This window comes from Dermochelys coriacea, chromosome 2 (genome assembly GCF_009764565.3).
Source record: "Dermochelys coriacea isolate rDerCor1 chromosome 2, rDerCor1.pri.v4, whole genome shotgun sequence".
Lineage (NCBI taxonomy): Eukaryota > Metazoa > Chordata > Testudines > Dermochelyidae > Dermochelys > Dermochelys coriacea.
The window spans coordinates 105,820,967-105,839,306 of record NC_050069.1 but is presented as its reverse complement, the minus strand read 5'-3'; the positions used below and the strand labels follow the sequence as shown (position 1 = coordinate 105,839,306).

Sequence of the window (18,340 nt, the reverse complement as noted above, 5' to 3'; positions counted from 1 at the left end):
CAGCCTAATGAGTTATCTGCATATGATGTTGAAAAATCAGCATGTTTTAAAAATTATAAAAACACCCATTTAAAGATTGCCTGAGCAAGATTTATGCTGTTGCCCTGGTCTTCTCTTTCCTCAACTGTATACTTCACTATAGTGTTTTTTTGTTTTTTTTTTATTGAGACCAATTCAGTAAAATGAGAATGATGAACACAGTAAATTACACACATGTAGAGGAAAGTTTAGCTTCATGGCAATGCAGAGCTATCCAAGGAATTTAACTCCTTAAAATTTGCCATTTTCAGCTCTAGAGGGAAATCTGGAAGGCGCAGTTCCAGGAAGACTATTTAGTCAAACAGTACCAGATGCAAGTGTGGGGATTCACTTTATGCTTTCGTTATGAATGAATGTAGTCAGCTAGGAATTTGTTAAAGACAATTTTTTCTTAAAGAATTATGGTCAAGATGTGGTTGATGTACTTGGCATGGCTGGGTCTGCTGTTTTATGACTTGGGGATTCGTGGCAATGGAAAGAAAGGGAAGCTTATACGAAGTCAGGTAGCATCATGACCCAAACATGTTGCTCAAATGAATTCAGTGTGTGGAGCAGACATTTTTATTTTGTATAAAATATGGCCACAATCATAGGGTGGTAGCAAAGAATTTGTAATAGGCTACTTTCTTTGTCCATGTTCAGAGAACTTCACAACAAGAATCCTCACATCACTCTGTGAGGAAAGTATTATAATTTCCATTTTACAGATGGAGAAACAGGCAGAGATTGTCCAGTGCTCCCCACTGCCAGAACCTTTCCCACTGCCTCCCCGCCAGAGCCTTCACTGATATGTGTAGCTACACACCACAATGTGGATGCAGTCAGCTTTTCTCTGTGGCATGACATATCCTGCATGCCACCACTAGTGGGTGTGCAGTATAGACATTTGGCCATTGATCTGATCATGCACTTATGGCAGTCAAATGAGGATTTTGATATTGACTTCAATAGGAACAGGAGCAGGCTGAATATCATCTCTAGGGAATGTCTCAGACTAAACTTAAAGACAAAATGCAAAGCAAAGACAGACTGTGATTCGGAAAGCGTTTAAACACATGCATAGGTCCACCCCTTTTCAGTGGGAACACTTAAGCACGATGCTTAAAAGCTTTCCTGGTATAGATGCTTTACTGAATCAAGGTCATGGTGACTGTGGAATGGTAGTTCATTATGTATATTTCCTAATTAAAACCCAAATAAACTTGGATCAGTTTGTTTCCTATGATTTGGATCAGTCAGTGTTACATAGTTACAGTGTTACACACACTGCAGCATCTGATGAGATGACCCAGAAACTCAGAGAGTTCAGCCAAACTTTGATTATGTTCACATCCTCCTAGTTTTTTCAGAAGAAACAAAACATTCTCTGAGGCGAGGTACCATGCTACAAAGCTTCTATATCCTTGCTCTTGCAAGATAGACTGCCCACAGCCTTGGGTGAAGTGAATTGTCTCTTCATGTGTATGCAAGTACATCCTCAATCCAACATAAAGACCTCATTCATAGTGGTGAATTAAAAACAGCAGGGGCCAAATCCTGCCCTCTGCAGCTAATTAGACGTCAGAAAGGTTTCCCGGGGGTTACAGACAGAATGTGGTGCAATTAATACAATGACGATGCAATATTTGATTGCAAAGGCTAATATTGTACTGTTTGATTCATTTTCAAAATTGATCTGTCAGGGATTTTGAAGGTGAGAATCTATCCACGAAGAAAAGAAAGTGGCTTGTGTTGTGTTTTAAATATACATGCAAAGGGCACTTGTAAGTTTTTACAACTGTTTTTCCCCGGGAAATAATTGCTCAGTTCAGAACCGTTGTTTTTCAAACAAAAAACCCCTCCCAAACAAACAAACAAAAATAAACCCGGTGAAAAAGTTTTTAAAAAAAAAAATTAACAACCACAACACACGTACAACACAAGGTATCATACTCATAAGGGAAGATTCTGCTTGCATGTTTTATTTTATGATACATATACAAGAGATGCATAATCTTCCATTATCCAAGCTTAAAAGTAACAGATTATTTATTTTTTCAAAATAGCTTAAGAAGAAAAATAAAAATTGGGGACAAGGAGGGTGCAACATATTCAAAACATACAGCTGTTATCTTGCTAAAGTTATTGCAGAAATGCAGAGAGTATGTGGGTGGGGAGGGAGGGTTTCAAAGCTCACCAAGGATATTTCTGTAATAGGTTCCTCCACGTCATACTTTATTTCACATTTCTGAAGTACAGGTGAATAGCATCTGAGAATTATACCATATATCAATTTTTATTTCTCTGCAGTAATGTCTTTTAAAAGAAGGGAAAAAAAGTGTGATTCTGTTGGCAGAAAGACATTCACGTCTTCTCTAATAAAATGAGTATATTACTAGGCATCAGCAGGATGCAAATAGCTTCAAATAGAAGAGCTTGTGATATTATGTATATATGTATATAATGTAAAAGGCTTATTTTATATGAGAAAGGAGGATTTTTTCAAGGTAACATAAATGAACCACTCTAACACTAGCTTCCAGACTTGCTTTATTGGATCTATTTTCTAACTACAAGTTAAGCTGGACATCTGTCAAACTGGTTTTATTTTTTATATGGCAGTCTACAAGAATGTTTCATAGCAGTTCTACAATGCTAAAAACAGGGTAAATAACTGTGATTAACAGATTGGGAATTACAGACTATGATTAGGACCAGAACAGTGTAATATGTACATAGAGCCATATTATATTGCTCATGTCTTCACAGTAATGTGCAATGTGACATATAGGCTTTCAATATTTAAAAAAAAAAGAAAGTAAGACATAATTGTACAGAATAATATATTTAAAAAATGTGTAGGAGGAATTTCCTTTTTGTGAAATCTGTTCAATTTTTATAACATTGTGGTAATTAGTTACGACCTCAACACAGAGGTGTTGTTCAGGCATATTTCAGTAGGGGTCACTGAGTCCTAAGGGCACAATATTACGTTAACATTTTTAAATTAAACATGCTCTTTTTTTTTGTTTGGTATATGAATAAGAAGTCATTGCTAGTTTATCATATAAGCATTGATTGTACAAATACAATGTTAAAGACTACACTACAAGCCTATCTGGTGCGCCATAAACATTAGCTAATCTGAAACATAGTGTCAGCATGTGTATATTAAACATTTGTTTTTTGGTAATATTATTTTTCGTACATGTAGCAGAGAATTATAAGGGCTTCCGTGGAATAATATCTTATAATTGAACAAATATGTTACACTCTTTCATAATGTATTTACAATTTCTTTATTCATATTTTTGCCATTTGTTAAATAATTATGTATTTTGTATGCATCCTTCTTGACTGCTAAAGTGCTTGCTTAACTGCATGAGGAAAGAAATGCATACCTGTCTTAGTGTAACAACCATCAAAAAAAGTAGCTGAAACATTGGGATCTGAAATGCATTCGCATGACATGGAAATTATTGCTGAATTCAGTGCCCTCACCAGGCAATCACCTATAGTACTTGTCATATATAATATATGCATATACTAGAATGTATGTACATGCATACACATACTCTATCATGTAATAGATAGAGTTTCAATTTTTGTGTCCATCAACCTTTTATTTTGTGCTATTCACTACTTGTGCTATGACTGAACCAGATTAAAATCAAAATCTTAACATGCTATGACTACAATCCTATGATTCATTAGCAGAGAATAAGTACAGCCATGAAGAAAAAAAGAAAAAAGCTGAGATGACAATTGGGAGGCTTTGAAATGCACTGAGAATAAGGCAACAGCTCTACATTACAGCAGAGGAAAAGCTGAAGAAATTCTGGAATTCATAAATGTATTTGACTTTGAGTAGGGATGTCATTCCCTTTCCCACTGGCTGTCTTATGATTTTTAAAAATATCAATTGCCAGAATGCAAGCATTATAGCTTCTGCACCTACAATACTTTTATGATAGAAAATTCAAACCTATTAAAAATGTCCTGATGCCACAATCTGGTAAAGTAAGGCACTTCCAGGGTTGAATTCCAGTGGTGCCAAAAGGCTCAGTGCTTGGGACAAGCAATCAGCTTTTGTTGAATTTCCAGTTTTATCCCATGAAACTGTGCCATTTTATAGTTGATTCCCGCCCCTTTTTTCTCCTCTGAGATGAGTTTCTTTTAAAGAAGAATATTTCATTGGTTGAAGAGATACTTCTTTGTAGGCAAGAGGTAAATCTTCAGTTCCTAACGTTCAGTAAGGCGGAAGATCAGAGAGTGTACCAGTAATGTCTTCAGTTATTCAGTTATGACAGCTCTGTGTGTAGCTGATATACCAGCTGAGCTAAAAGTGTATGGATTTGAATTAGTCCAGTATTGCAAGCTCTGAATGGACATTGTGCTGGAGAGGTCATTCCTGATAATTTATTTACTGTAAAGAAAGAACACAATAAAAAAAAAGAATGATTAGAATGAAACTACTGTACAATTACTATTCTTCTGCTGTAAAATATTTAAACGAAGCTTACATCAGTTTCTTCATGGTTTCGCTATAGTTTTGAACACTAAGTGTAACATTAGTAAGTAACTGATAGAGGCTGACCTATGTGCAAAAGAGCAGGATTAACCATGGTTATTAACATGCAAAATAGTCACAAAACAGCAGCACTTGGGTCTTCTATTGCATTAAACATATTTAACATTTTAATTAGTTACAAGTAAAAAGATGTCATTTGCTTAGAACAAGCTCGGAAGCTCAAAGTAACAAACCCTGGAAAGTCTTAGAATACGTTATCGACTCCATATCTAGCCCATAGGACTGCTTGTTAGCCCTCTTTCCACAAAAGTGGGCGTGCGCAATCTGCCCCGGTGCTGAACTGAGCACTTGAAGCTGCAATGCCTCTGCAAAACTGGACTATGCATGTGGACTCTTGCACTGTGAGGGTATCATTAATAAATAATAATCATAATGATAAAAATGTGTGTGCATATGTTTGTCCCTACAAGTAGCTGTAAAATGAATAAAATACTCTCCTTTCATGTTGATCAACAGCCATGAATGTGTGACCTTTCTCTTAGGAATAAAGACTGAGAAATGGGCAGGAGCAAGTTCAACCCTGGCCAGAAGTTGAAGAAAAAGAATAAGCAAGATGCAGTTATCTCAGCATCAGCCAGTCAGACTGCATCTCCACTGATAAAAGCATTGTTTTCTTTACTCGTGACTCTTCTTTCATTCTCCTCCCCCCCCAAAGATCATCAACCCATATAGTTTCCCACACTCAACCTATGTCCATTTATCAGCTTGTGATTTTTGGCAGACGGACAGGAAATGACTGAACCTGGCAAAGGCCATCTACAGTGAACTGCACAACATCCCTTCTATTTCCACCCCACCTCCCTGCAGCCACTGCCACCATCTGATTTACATGAAGATAGACAAAATGCCATCATGAGACTGTCATCGCTGCTGAGTTTCCTACATTACTAGGAGGGGGAAACACATGCCCACGTCATGGATGACCATGGAAAAGCCCAAGTTTCCCTTTGCTCATGGGCTGCAGTTCGCTGCCATCCAGTAACTCCATGTATTTGTTGGCTAGAGCCAGGCCTGGCTAAAATAAACTTCCCTGAAACAATTAGTTGTTGGACAGGTTTTTCTTCAGACCTATTGCACATTTTATACCAACGGTACATGAATCAGTCCCAGAAGGTGGTCAGTGGATTGATAGAATACCAATTTATAAGCAGGTCCTTCTTCAGCCATGGACTAGCAGTGTATCAGTGATTATCTATTCATTTAAAAAAAACTGTAAGAGCAGGTATGGAAATGACATGTAAGACACCAAAACTTCTTTGATGGTGCCATGGAGTTTATCTTTCATATTAGTAACCAGTGGAAACCATTTAAGGTCATTACCCCCTTCCCTGTGACAAGGAGGGTACATTGCACATAGCCTATTAAGGTATAATGCCACAGAGTACAGGTTACAAGGCTCAGGACAGCTTCTGAACTGCACCTCTCCTTGAACGCAAACACTTATGCTGTGGGAAAGATTTTCCTTGAGATAAGCATCTCTGGCAACACTGGCTACACACAGAAATCATATGGCATGTAAAGTGTGGCAACAAGTGCAAACTACCTGATGGCCAGATATAGAGTTACACCTTGCTTCATATTGGTACAAGTTTCTTTCACACTGAATAATAATCAGGTATTATTCATACTACCACTTAGCCTTATATATAGTGCTTTAGAAATATGAATTTATCTTCACAACAGCTCTGGAAAAGAGTTAGATAGTTATTATTATCAACATTTCACACATGGGGAAACTGAGGCAGTGAGCCAAGTCATAAGTCAGTGGGAATACCAATAGAACATAGGTCTCCTGACTCTCAGGCCAGAGCATGACATGTTCTGTAGTCCTATTCAAGGAAAGTGTGATTTACGTTAACTTGGAATACCTGACATAGATGTCAAGGAAAGGTCAAAAAGCAGCAAAAACTGTCTAAGGCAAACAGGGGGAAAAAATTCAAAAGCACCTCACTGAATTAGGAGCTAAGCTGTATTTCGAAAAAGGACTTTGGCTTTTTGCGCTATTGACTTACAGTGAGACTTAGGCTCCTAAGTGCCTTAAGTCACTTTGAATATAGGACGTTGGATCCCCAGTCCTTGAATGCTTCTGAAAAACGTTACCCATCACTATTTTCCCTCAGAGTCAGACAGCAGGTCCCTAGCGTTTGGGAATGGAATCCAGCCCCAGAACCCCCAGTCCATGCTTAGGCCACTAGATCACAACTGCCATGCATCAACATTTTGTCCAGCTCAAACCATTGAAACCCAATAGTATCAGGGCCAAATCTGGGAGCTCTTGAAATCACCAGGAGTCAGTGGGATGAGGGTTTGAGGTTCATGCTCACCATATATATATAGGCTTCTCACTATAGGTGGACTTCCACTGTTTTTTAGGTGCAACAGCCACGTGCAGTTGCTTGTATAACAACACAATCTGTTAAATGACAGCCACTCCATCATGCAACAGATGCTCAAGAGATAGCTGAACCTTGCCTACATGTAGTCCATTGTCACTGGAAAGCCACAAGATGTCCAAAACAGGGGACTGAGATGACATAAGGGAACCATAATAATAGCTGTCAGGATCAACTCTCATATATTTAACCTACAGAGATTCAGAGTAGGTCTTCAAGTCTTTTCTGTGTGATTCTTTACTTTGTTTCATTTTTTTTTACCCTGCCATAATTAAAAGAATGATCCGTGAAGCGTGTATTGGAATGAGGTTTACACTGAGGAACAAAGGTGGCTTGATGCAAAGAATTTCTATCTTATTGCCCAGCGATAAGTATTGAAGGTTGTAAGTCTAGCAATACAGATACAAGTGGAAAATAACAGCTGTCTGAAAAGATAAAAGGGGAAGTTACAACAGAAGTATGCTAGAGCGGGCTTTCCTTGCTCGGCCCACTAATGCACCTGAGCCTGGGAGGGAATGCCCTCAGTGGGTGAGAGCAGCAGAAATCATTCAGCATGTATGTGCGGTCTAGGACCAAAGTAAGTGCTCTTTTACGTGATGTCTGCTTCGACTGACTAATGAAACTGTGCACTTTCTCGATCCCATGCAGCTAGCACCTTTATTAAGAATGCTGCTCTTCTGTCAGTACAATATGGCTACAACCATGCTCCACACAGCAAGCAAAATGCCCTCCTGCTACGCAGACCATAATGGAACGGCTCCTGCTCCCTCTTAGTTTGCCTCTGGTCAAGCAAAAAATTCATCGTGTTCAGTGGAGTCACCTATTGCTCTCATGTATGGGCAAGCTTCAGACTGCAAATCTGTTACTGAAAGGAGGTTGTATGGTGTATATGGAGTAAGTAGCACAAGGAATATTTTGGCTTATGTTTGAGTTTCATTTCATTTCATTTCATTGGTCTTTGGGTTCAAACAACACAGGGCACATGACTACTCACTTGTCAAAATATCCCAGGAGTAGCAGTATTTTGCACTCACATAATCCATGTTAACTAATGGCTTTACACACAGCAATTAAAATAACAATCATAGAACTCTGATGTGGTATGTATTATTATACTCATTTTACACGTGGGGAAACCGAGGAATGCAGAATTAACTAAGGGCTTGTCTCCAAAGTAGAGCAATGTACACTAGAGGGGTATGATTTCTAACGTGCACCATGCTATGCACTAGCTGGCCCATATAGGCCCTGCTAACATGAACTAAAAGTTCACTAGTGCACATTAATGTAGTCCCATTTATATTAATGCACACTCGGGCATTTTAGTTTGTGCCAGTAGGGTCTATGTGGGCCAATTAGTGCACAACATGTTGGTGTGCTTTAGAAATCACACCCATCTTGTGCGCATTGCTGCTCCATGTAGATAAGTCCTGACTTACCAGAAGACGTACAGTAATTCAGGCTATGTCTACAATAGGGAAGCTTTGCTGGTATAGATATACAGGTTTACTATACTGGGCAAATGTTCCTCGTTTGTTGCTTTGTACCAGTACAGTAAAACTGCCCCATGAGTGAAACAAGCTATACTGATAAAGTGCAATTTTGTTGGTATGACTGTAACAGCACAAGGGACTTGTGCCAACAGAGCTTTGTCAGTCAAGGATCACACCTGTTCATGCCCTTGACCGTCATAACTATGTAGGCAGAGTTGGCCTCAGTGGCAGATCTGGAATAGAACTAAACACTCTAACTTTCCATGCCTAGTCTAGAACAATAGTTCCTGTAGAACAACAGATTCCTTCCTGTTCAAAGAGCTGAGTATGATGATTTACAGCTCATTTGTCATCAGATTTTTTTAGTTTGTTTTTCTGGTGTTTTTTTTTTTGGGGGGGAGGGACGAAAAAGAGAGGTAGGCATTGTTGCTTTGGTAGCTAACACCTACAGTTCCCCACAATGCCCTCTCTGAACAGATATTTTCCATCTTCATGTTCAGCTTTTCCACTGACATCAAGTCAAAAAAATAATAGTGCTGAGAAATGCAGGTAACATGTGACCACTGACAAGTACCTGTCAGAAGCCTGAAAGAGAAACCTTTCCTTTGCTAAACATCAGATTCCACTGCAGCAGGATGTGGTGAGCTGTTACACCACAATTTAGTTTAATAAGGAGTTTTTCTTCTTATATTTAACTTTGCTTTAAAATGTCCTTAAAATGGAAACTTTTGTTTTACTAAATAGCAAAATCAGTATCTCACAGATGCAACATGTAAAGTTCCTGCTTTTTAAACAAGGCAACCGGATATAGTTAAAGAAACATGGATTCCTTATATGGATAGGAACTTTATAGGAACTTAAATATTTTTTACATTTTTGGTCTACAGCGTGGATTCGCATCAAACATAAATAAAAGTAAAAGTTTTCTGCAAACTTCTGCTTTCCTTATATTTGACTACTGCTTTGAATAGAGGTAACAATATTGCCCTTTGGTTTAATAAAATATTTTTTCTTCCTAGGTCAAGTTCTGCTTTCCTTGCACACTCAATATGAAGTCTGATACACCACTGTGCGGTGTCCTTCCTCTCAAATCAAAGGAGTTACATAGGTGTAAAATGGGAGTAATGTCAATGTGAAACAGGTCTGTGGTAAGGTCTTTGCTGCACAAAGAATGCTGGATCAGCTCCCCTATGGCTTTACACCATTATACTGTGTATCAAGGGCCAAATGTTTCCAAAGAGACCCCAAAACATCAACTGACTTTAGAGCCACAGATGCCCAAAACTTAGATGTAGAAAGTTGCCTCCATAGATTTAGAAGCCAAGACAAGGCCCCTTTGAGAATGTATCCTCGTATGTATGAACTTTATTACAAATAATAGCCCCCTACCTACACTTCCCCGCTTCTGTTTCATAAAATGTTCAAGGCGCCTAACCAGGAATGTTTCTGCTACCACAGAGCTACTTTGCTTAGCTGTAGGTGCAAGTGCCTACGTCCTTCTCCCTGCACAGTGCCTGAGTACAACCACAGCTGAGGCCACCATGGAGCTGTGCTCTACACTACTAAGGGTGTTGATGCCCTTTGAGAGGCCTCTTTACTTTTGCTTTTGCTCTTGCCTCTGCAACAGAATTGTACTGGTCCTGCTACATTCAGGCCCTTCTGTGGCCCCCTCACTTGGGCTGGGAGATGTAGCCTACAGCAGGTAAGAAGCTGGAGTTAACACTTGGGTAATGATGTAAGATAGGTAGCACTGATTTTTTTAAAATATATTGCAATAAACCTAAATACTTGACTAGGATGTAGGGAAGAGAGAATTTGACATTAACACAACTTTCCTGGAAGAGTCACTTTGTTCACCTTCCAATCATAGAATATCAGGGTTGGAAGGGACCTCAGGAGATCATCTAGTCCAACCCCCTGTTCAAAGCAGGACCAATCCCCAATTCCTTCCCTGATTATGTTTCAAGTTTCTGATTGGTTGAAGCTGGCAAATTCGTCAGACAGCACTACGGGCTTGATCCAAAGCCCACTGAAATAAATGACTTTCCACTGACTCCAGCAGTCTTTGGATCGGGGCCTGAGAGTTTTGTATCATCAGAATGCCGAATGAGCTGTGGGTTATAGTTACATTCTTTTCCGATTACACACTTTACCTATAGAAAACCCAAACCACTACTGATGTCTTTTTGCTCCAGGAAAGAACTACCTTCAGTAAACCCGCCCCCATCCTTGGTACTACTTATGCTACATAAATAAATTATTGCACTTTGAGATTACAAATGTAAAGGTGTTAGTGTTTCTTAATTTTACAAAAGGAGACAAGGCCTGCCATTATCAATATCTTTCTGTATTAAAATACAGAACAGATGTGTGCTTCCAAGTTATTAAGGTAGAAAGGCTTGCAGCCGTATAGATGTGCACACTGTATGTCACCTGTTCCATGCACTGCCATCTGCACCCTTCCCCCCCACCCATCTCCCTTCCTCCCCACATTGGTAGCTCTCTACATAAGTCACTGTAAGGCTGCAAAATAATTACAAGAGGAAGTCTGATGGAGGTTTACAGAGGAAATGCGTGAGGGCCTATATTGATCAGGAGGATTTTATTGTACTCTGTTTCTTTTTAAAGAAGTCTGATATGTTTAAAACAAAGTGGCATCAAAAGGTCTTCAGTTAATCACACATATTGTGAGTCACTAACACTTTGTGCATTTTTATGCAAATGAAGATAGCAACAGTTAAATGCTGTGAAGCCTCTTCTGATCCAGTTTTTTGTCCCATTGTTAAGAATGGTTATACAGCATGTTCAAAGGAATCTATCATATCAGATTCAGATCAGGCTTTTGTTAACAACTGTTATGTTGTCTGTATATGCAGTGTTATACTGTGTGCATTTTGCTTAACTATGAACAGTATGGATCTTCACCTTGAAGATGGAACAGAACAATAGTAGATTCCAAAGCTCCTATAAATTCTTTGACTGGACCTGAACAAAATAAGCCACCTAAACTTGAACATATATTATGCCAAAAAAAGAGGCACCAACTGTATTCTCAAACAATTCATTCTGTTTGTGTTATGGATGTATGAAATTATGTATTGATTCTGCTGTGTACCGAGTTTAGTACCTAATCTTTCAGTGGGATAAGTGTCCTAAATTCCCACTGACTTTAGCAGATCATAGGTTGCAAGCTTTGTGGAGAAGGGACAGCATTTTCTTCTCGGTTTGTACAATACTGAGCACACTGTCTGCACTTGGCAAAAGAATAATAAAAATAATCGCTATATCCAAAGAAACAGAACAGTAGACAATGAGGTTGGCACTAATACTGTTTCTTTTTAGTAAAGTAACATATTATAGTATTTGCTTTTGTTGCCTACAATGTCTGTCCTTTGATTTTTCCACTGCAGTCTTCAAATCTAGATCCTTAGGGTTCCTGTACTATCATGTGTCCTTATTTCCGATGTTACAGCTATGTAACCCAAAAGCCGTACATTAACGTCATCAATGAGGAGTCTGAAGTCACAAATTAACAAGTAGGAAATAGAAACACCAAAAGGAAAATGCCTCCCCCGTTGATTTTTTTTTAAAAAGAGAAATGGCTAAATATAAACACATAGACAGTTAGTAAATAGATACAGCTCCTATTGTGCACTCTTTTGAAACAGTAGAATCCTACTTTTGTTGCCAGAGAGCCTTCCTCCCCTTCCCTTTAATAAACAGCAATTCTCTCTTATGGATAAATGTCATCACTATCTCTCTCTCTCTCGATATATATATCAATATTATATAACCATGAGTGGAAAAAAATGGTCTTGATAGAAGTTGTATTTTAAAAGCAGGAACTATGCTATGAATAGAAAAAAATAATAATCAAAACATGGTGATATTAATTCCTGAGGTGCAATTCTGCAACATGAAACCACAGATCACTTTAAAACTTACTGAATTTAAAACAAAACATACAAAAACACCCCCAAACCCCAGTCTTGTGAAGCAATGGAAAATATAACTTCACACGTTCCATACAGAAGTCAGATCTTGTATTACCTCAGGTGTCCTGGATGCATTTAAACCTTAAACTTATTTTTATCTGTTAATCATAATAAGCCATCACCACGGGGCATGCTATTTTTGGAAAGCATGAATAGGACAGTGGAGCAAGTGAGTGACAACAAGTAGCAGGTTTTAATAAAACATGATCCTCAATATGAATGTAGGTTTGGCATGGATGAATAGTATTGTTAGATGTAACAGTCAGGCATTAACATGGAATAATTTTCCTACCTGCAGTACCTGTTTTCTTATTTAGCCCGATAACGCCAAATAATGCGAAAACTTCCACAGTGGAAGCACTGTGGAGAGTTAAACAAGGAAAAGTTCCTCACTGAAGTGTAGTGACAACATTGTGTGGCAGTAACTTGACTGGGACTTTTGACTGGGTGCCCATTCTAAATGAGTCCCAGTTCCCAGCCTCACCATATCACATCATGCGAGATGTGCTAGTTTTATGTTCTTCATCCACCACAGATGATGCCTGGGAGCATTTTGAGTCTTTTTTCTATCTTTTTAGGGCCAGATCCTCAGCTGCTGGAAACAGACAATGATTTACACCAACTTAGGATCTGGCCCTTAACCTTTTCCTCCATATTCTAAGGACAAGAGTGATCAGACACTATTTTCCTTAAAGCAAAAGTTTAAACTTGACAGGATATAATTGGCAGCCTTCACTCAGGCAAAACTCCCCCTGAGTTCAGCAGGGATTTTGCCTGAGTAAAGGCCACAGGATTTGGACCAACATGATGCAAGCCACAGTCAACACACAAAAAGCGGTAAGGGGACAAATAAACCACATTTTAACCGAAATCATGTGTTTACATTCCTAAGAGCACATGTAAGAGAAACAAAATAGGCACAGTTGCAAGTTTTATATGGAATTTCCATGCCACAAAAGACTCATGAGAATGTCACAATGTTGCTGAGGTTCAAGATCAGTGGTGATAGAAATTGGGTGGGATGGAAGAGAGAGTGTGTCTTCACCCCTAGGCGGGAGTATGGAAGCATACAGCCTTCTTTGCTACAGAAGATGCAGCTTCCCCCTGTAACATTTGGAAAGAAATGACTCAGACCGGTTCTAACTGACAGTCAGGGTTATCTTCCATTTTATTTCCTAGGACAGAAAAACAGCACCTGAGGATTCAAGAATCATGACTTAAATTCCCAAAATATCATAACACTGTCTTAAAAATTATGAGATTTTCAAAATAATACATTGTGGGGCTCCTGGTTTCTGAGCATTTAGGCTTCACAAGCTTCATGTTTTCAACCTTCTCTCCCCAAGCATGACAGTTAGAATGTTTTTTTTTAATGAAAGTTGAGATTTCCATGCCATCTCCTGATTTCAGTAGGTGGAGCTTTAAGAAAAACACCAAATATCACAAGACTCATGATAAAATCGTGAGCTAGCAACATTTGAAATAATTGGCCTTCCATCCAAGGATCTCAAAGCATTTTACAAACAAAAAATAACCATAAATAAAAGTCACCTGATGTTCAGAGGAGCTTAGCAGCTCTCATGGAGACAAGCATCTTTGAAAATCAGGTCATTTTTATTTAAATATTTAGACACCTATCTTTAAAGATGTCCACATTTGAAAAGTTTTGATCATATAATTTTTGCTATTTTCTCAGAATTTTAATCTGACCGCATGTGAGGTATCTAACTCCTGGACCATGAGCTAAACAGCACAAAATTGCAGCAGGTTATAAAGTGTACACATTTTATTTGACTATGTTGCAAGTCACCAGTACCAGCATTATCTCAACAACCAACTAAACTACATAATAAGCAACTGATAAGATCCTGACTCATTTTAGTTTTGCATCGGCTTTCTGCGTGGGCGCATTTGCACACTTTGTACCCTATCTCAGTGAAATCTCACAGTCTTAACTCACAACTATATCCTCCAGTGCCATATAGTGATGAAAGTGTGACAATCACAAAGACAACTGGCCACAGAAATGCTCTACTTCCATATGCTCTGTAGCTTCATATGGATCCTCACATAAACTAGTTACGAGAAAATGTTAGTAATGGTTAGCCTGTGGCTGCTTTGTCTATGATCACAGGGGTACTGACTGCCATTCCGGAGAACCAGGTAATTACATAGGAGTGAAGGACAATAACTACCCTCAGCCCCTGCCTCCTCTACAACAAACTAGTCAAAGCCTTCAAGCTGCTGCAGAGGCAACAAAGAAAGACCGTGAAGTAGCTATATGAGGTGGCACTGAAAATCATGCAGTCCTCTGTGTCTGCCTGCTTGCCTGCTCGCAGTCAAAACAATTTTCAACTCCATTGCTGGAATGGGTAATGAAACTGATAATTTTCATAGGTGGTGGGGAGGAAGAAGGGTCTAGCTCAAGTACCAAGGTTCCAAGCATGTTGCTGAAGTTTAGTATCAGGGAACTACTGTCTCTGGCTTTTATTACAGCTCCGAGGGTACTACCTCCTACCCCCTACATGCACATACATATGTATGTCTGCAGCTGGCAATCTGAAAAATAAAACTCCAGTGTTCTGGAGATTGCCCAGATCTAATGTATGTGGGCCACCGTTAATCTAGCTACAGAATATGACTTGCTACTTATGCTTGACTAAAGGTGGGGGATGATAGAGGGAGATGGTGAAGAACCCTTTAGAGAAAGAAAGTTCAAAGCATAGCACTATTTTTCCTTTCTTGTTTTATTTTATGTCTCCTTAGAAGTGAAATTCATCCCCATGCAGAGGGCCAGCATGTTCCAGTTAAGTTCTTAAAATAGAGCTTAAGTACTGCACAGTTCTTGTGTTGCCCTTCTGCAACTGGGTAATTTCACCCTGCATATCTACTATTCTCTCCCCTTCCTAGGTAAGAGTTATTTTGGATGGAGTTGATCAGCCGCAAGTGGTTTCATATGGCAACAATACCAGATTATCCTGAGAAAAAATATGGGGCAAATGGAAATATTCAGAGATTTTGCTTCAGACTTTGCATACTTAAAGCTCAGCTTTAGGAGGCCCAGCCAGGTTGGACTAACTGAGTTCCTCTGGCATCTCTGTGTTGCCACTACGGACATATCGGGTAGGATACTTTAATACTCATCCATATCATGTATCCAGAAACATACCTCAATGCTAGAAAAGGCTGAGCACACCTGGAGACTAGTATATACAGAAAAAGAACAAAATTTTTTTAGAATGTGTTAGGAAGGGCTGATGAGGAATTCCTATTATAATCAAAGTAGTGGCTTAGCCTTACAAAATATCATCTCTCTCTCGCACACACACACATATACTGGGGGTACCCAAGGGAAGGGGGGAACAAAACAGGGTCCATTGATTTCAGAGTTTAAAAAGAGCCAAAACAAGATTGAATTTCTCTATTGAGTATACAATTATTAATCTTTATAGACGCTTTTCTAACATTGCACATAATGAGCAATTCATCAAAGTATATTAGGTGCCATGGAGGTTGCATTTGATATAAAGGGGTCATTAAGTTTCTTGTAATTGCACATTACTGGAGCTTTAGTTAGTTCCAAATCAAATCAACAGGACATACATGTATGGTCTCTAATTGACTTAATGTAATAATAGGGTGGCCCCTGGTGATCATCAGGAACACTCTTCAATAGCAGCCTTTCATTAGTGTTTTTAAAAGACTAGCTCAGGTGCAGCTGGGGCATACCGAATAAAACAAAATGTATATACATAAAATGTAGTGCGAAAGAAGGTGAGTCACAGGTGAGTTTTTATCAAGTATCCTTTTCCTTTCACATCCGGGAACAAGTAAAAGACCCATTTCTGCTTCTACTGAATCAATGGCAAAATTTGGAGCGACTTCAGTGAGCACAAGATTGGGCTCAAAACTAGAAATGGCTTCTCCAGATAACAGGACATATTCAAACCTTGTCTGAGCAGGTGCAACACTAGTGACTTTATTGGAGTTGACATGTTCACACCAGGCCCACATTTGTCCCAATGCATGCAGTAGATTACATAAAGCCTAAACCTAGATATTTTTAAGGTTGACAAATTTACACGCACACGCACACACACACACACACTCTTGACATTTCTATGTACAAATGGGTAGTTGCTCAGGCAAGGTTGTAATTAGGTGCTCCTGGCTGAAAAGGTGTCCTGAAAAGACGCTCTGTTGAAGGTCCAAAGTACAGCACCCCACTATGGTTAGGATATTTGTAGAAGTCAAAAATCAAAGGCTTGATACTGCAGCAACTGCACTGAAGGAGTTCAGCAAGGAGATCATGAGTAAGGCTAAGATTTTGTCACAGTTATTTTTAGTAAAAGTCACGGACAGGTCACGGGCAATAAACAAAAATTCACGGACCCCATGACCTGTCTGTGACTTTACTAAAAATAACTGGGGGGCAGGGCTAAGTAGTGGGAGGAATGGAGTTCCATGGTGGGGCAGTGACTGACAGGCTGAGACCCCTGCAATGGTGGGGGGCACAGTGCTGGCTCCAGAGCTGGCCATAGCTGTGGGACAGGGGTGCACAGACCAGCTGCAGCCCAGCCAAGTCCGGGCGGCAGCATGGGTGGGAGGGAGGGCTCTGAGAAGCCATGAGGCAGGGACACAGCACCCACTGCAGCCGCTGGGCAGGGACACATGGCCCCAGCTGCAGCCCACGGCAGAAGCCGTGGGAATGGAGCACAGTGGGAGGGTGCACAGCCCCCGCTCTGGAGCTGGCCTCAGCTGCGGGACAGGGGTGCGTGGCCCTGCCAAGCTCCACCTGTAGCCGGTGGGCAGCACAAGGTCCTGGGACACTGCAAGGGGGGACGCATGGCCCCTGCTGCAGCCCCCCGCAGAAGCCAAGGGGCTGGGGTGCATGGCCACAGCTGCAGTCCCCAGCAGAAGCTATGGGGCTGGGGTACAGCAGGGGGCACAGCCATTGCGGGCACACAGCCCATGCTCCTGAGCTGGCCACAGCTGCGAGTCAGGGGCGCAGTTGCAGCCTCCCCAGCCCCACCACAAACCAGAGGGTAGGGGCTGCAGGGTCCTGGTGGTTCCAGCCATCCAGTTGCAGCAGGGCTGGGGTGCACAGTCCCGCCTCCAGCCCTGGCTTCAGCGGCTGACAGTTGAAGTGGAAGAAGTCACGGAGCTCGGATAAAGTCATGGAATCCGTGACTGCCGTGACTAAATCGTAGCCTTAATCATAAGTCTCCCAGAGACTTTATAAGATATAGTGTCATGGAACCCTGGTAGGCTTCCTCTTTTCATCCCAAGTCATGTCACTCCACTATATGTCATTCTAAGGAGCTTCTTTACTTGTTTTAGTTGCAAAATCACCTTTGTTCCACACAAATTTGGCATCCCCTCACTTTTGTTCTTGAAAGTTACTTACATCAGTAATAAAGAATTATGAAAATGAGGATTTAAAAAGAGAAGAAATGAATCCAACAGTGTTTTGGTCTTCTTGAATTAATAGGGATTTTTGGTATCTCTCATCTTGGGACTCTGTCATGCATTTGTTCTACTTTTGGGTCCTGGCAGGTTAAGAGGTATGCCCCAAATTCAGTTTAGTTTTAGATGCTTTTACAACAGTTACCAAAGTTATACAGAAAGAAAGCTCTCTGTCATTGGAGGTTTTTAAGAACAGGTTAGACAAACACTTCTCAGGAATGGTCTAGGAGGTATACTTAATTTTTCCTCAGCATAGGGGGCTAGACTAGATGACCTCTTAAGGTACCTTCCAACCCTACACTTCGATGATTCTGTGATTTCAGGGTGCTTTATGGAGTGCAAGGCTGGGTGCTGATGTGTCCTCCAAACCATTGATGTGTTTAT

General features: G+C 40.1%; 1 protein-coding gene across 5 annotated transcripts in view; it reads right to left on the bottom strand.

Annotated features, from left to right (window-relative positions):
• Positions 1–1,980: 1,980 nt before the first annotated feature.
• NFATC1 (nuclear factor of activated T cells 1) overlaps positions 1,981–18,340 on the bottom strand; it is a 148,640-nt gene continuing 132,280 nt past the window's right edge. For all 5 annotated transcript variants that reach the window (XM_038393335.2, XM_038393333.2, XM_038393334.2 and 2 more), the window contains one exon: positions 1,981–4,444. In XM_038393335.2, the coding sequence (XP_038249263.1) occupies positions 4,442–4,444 (3 nt within the window). In that variant the 3' untranslated portion in view covers positions 1,981–4,441. The remainder of the gene's footprint in view (positions 4,445–18,340) is intronic.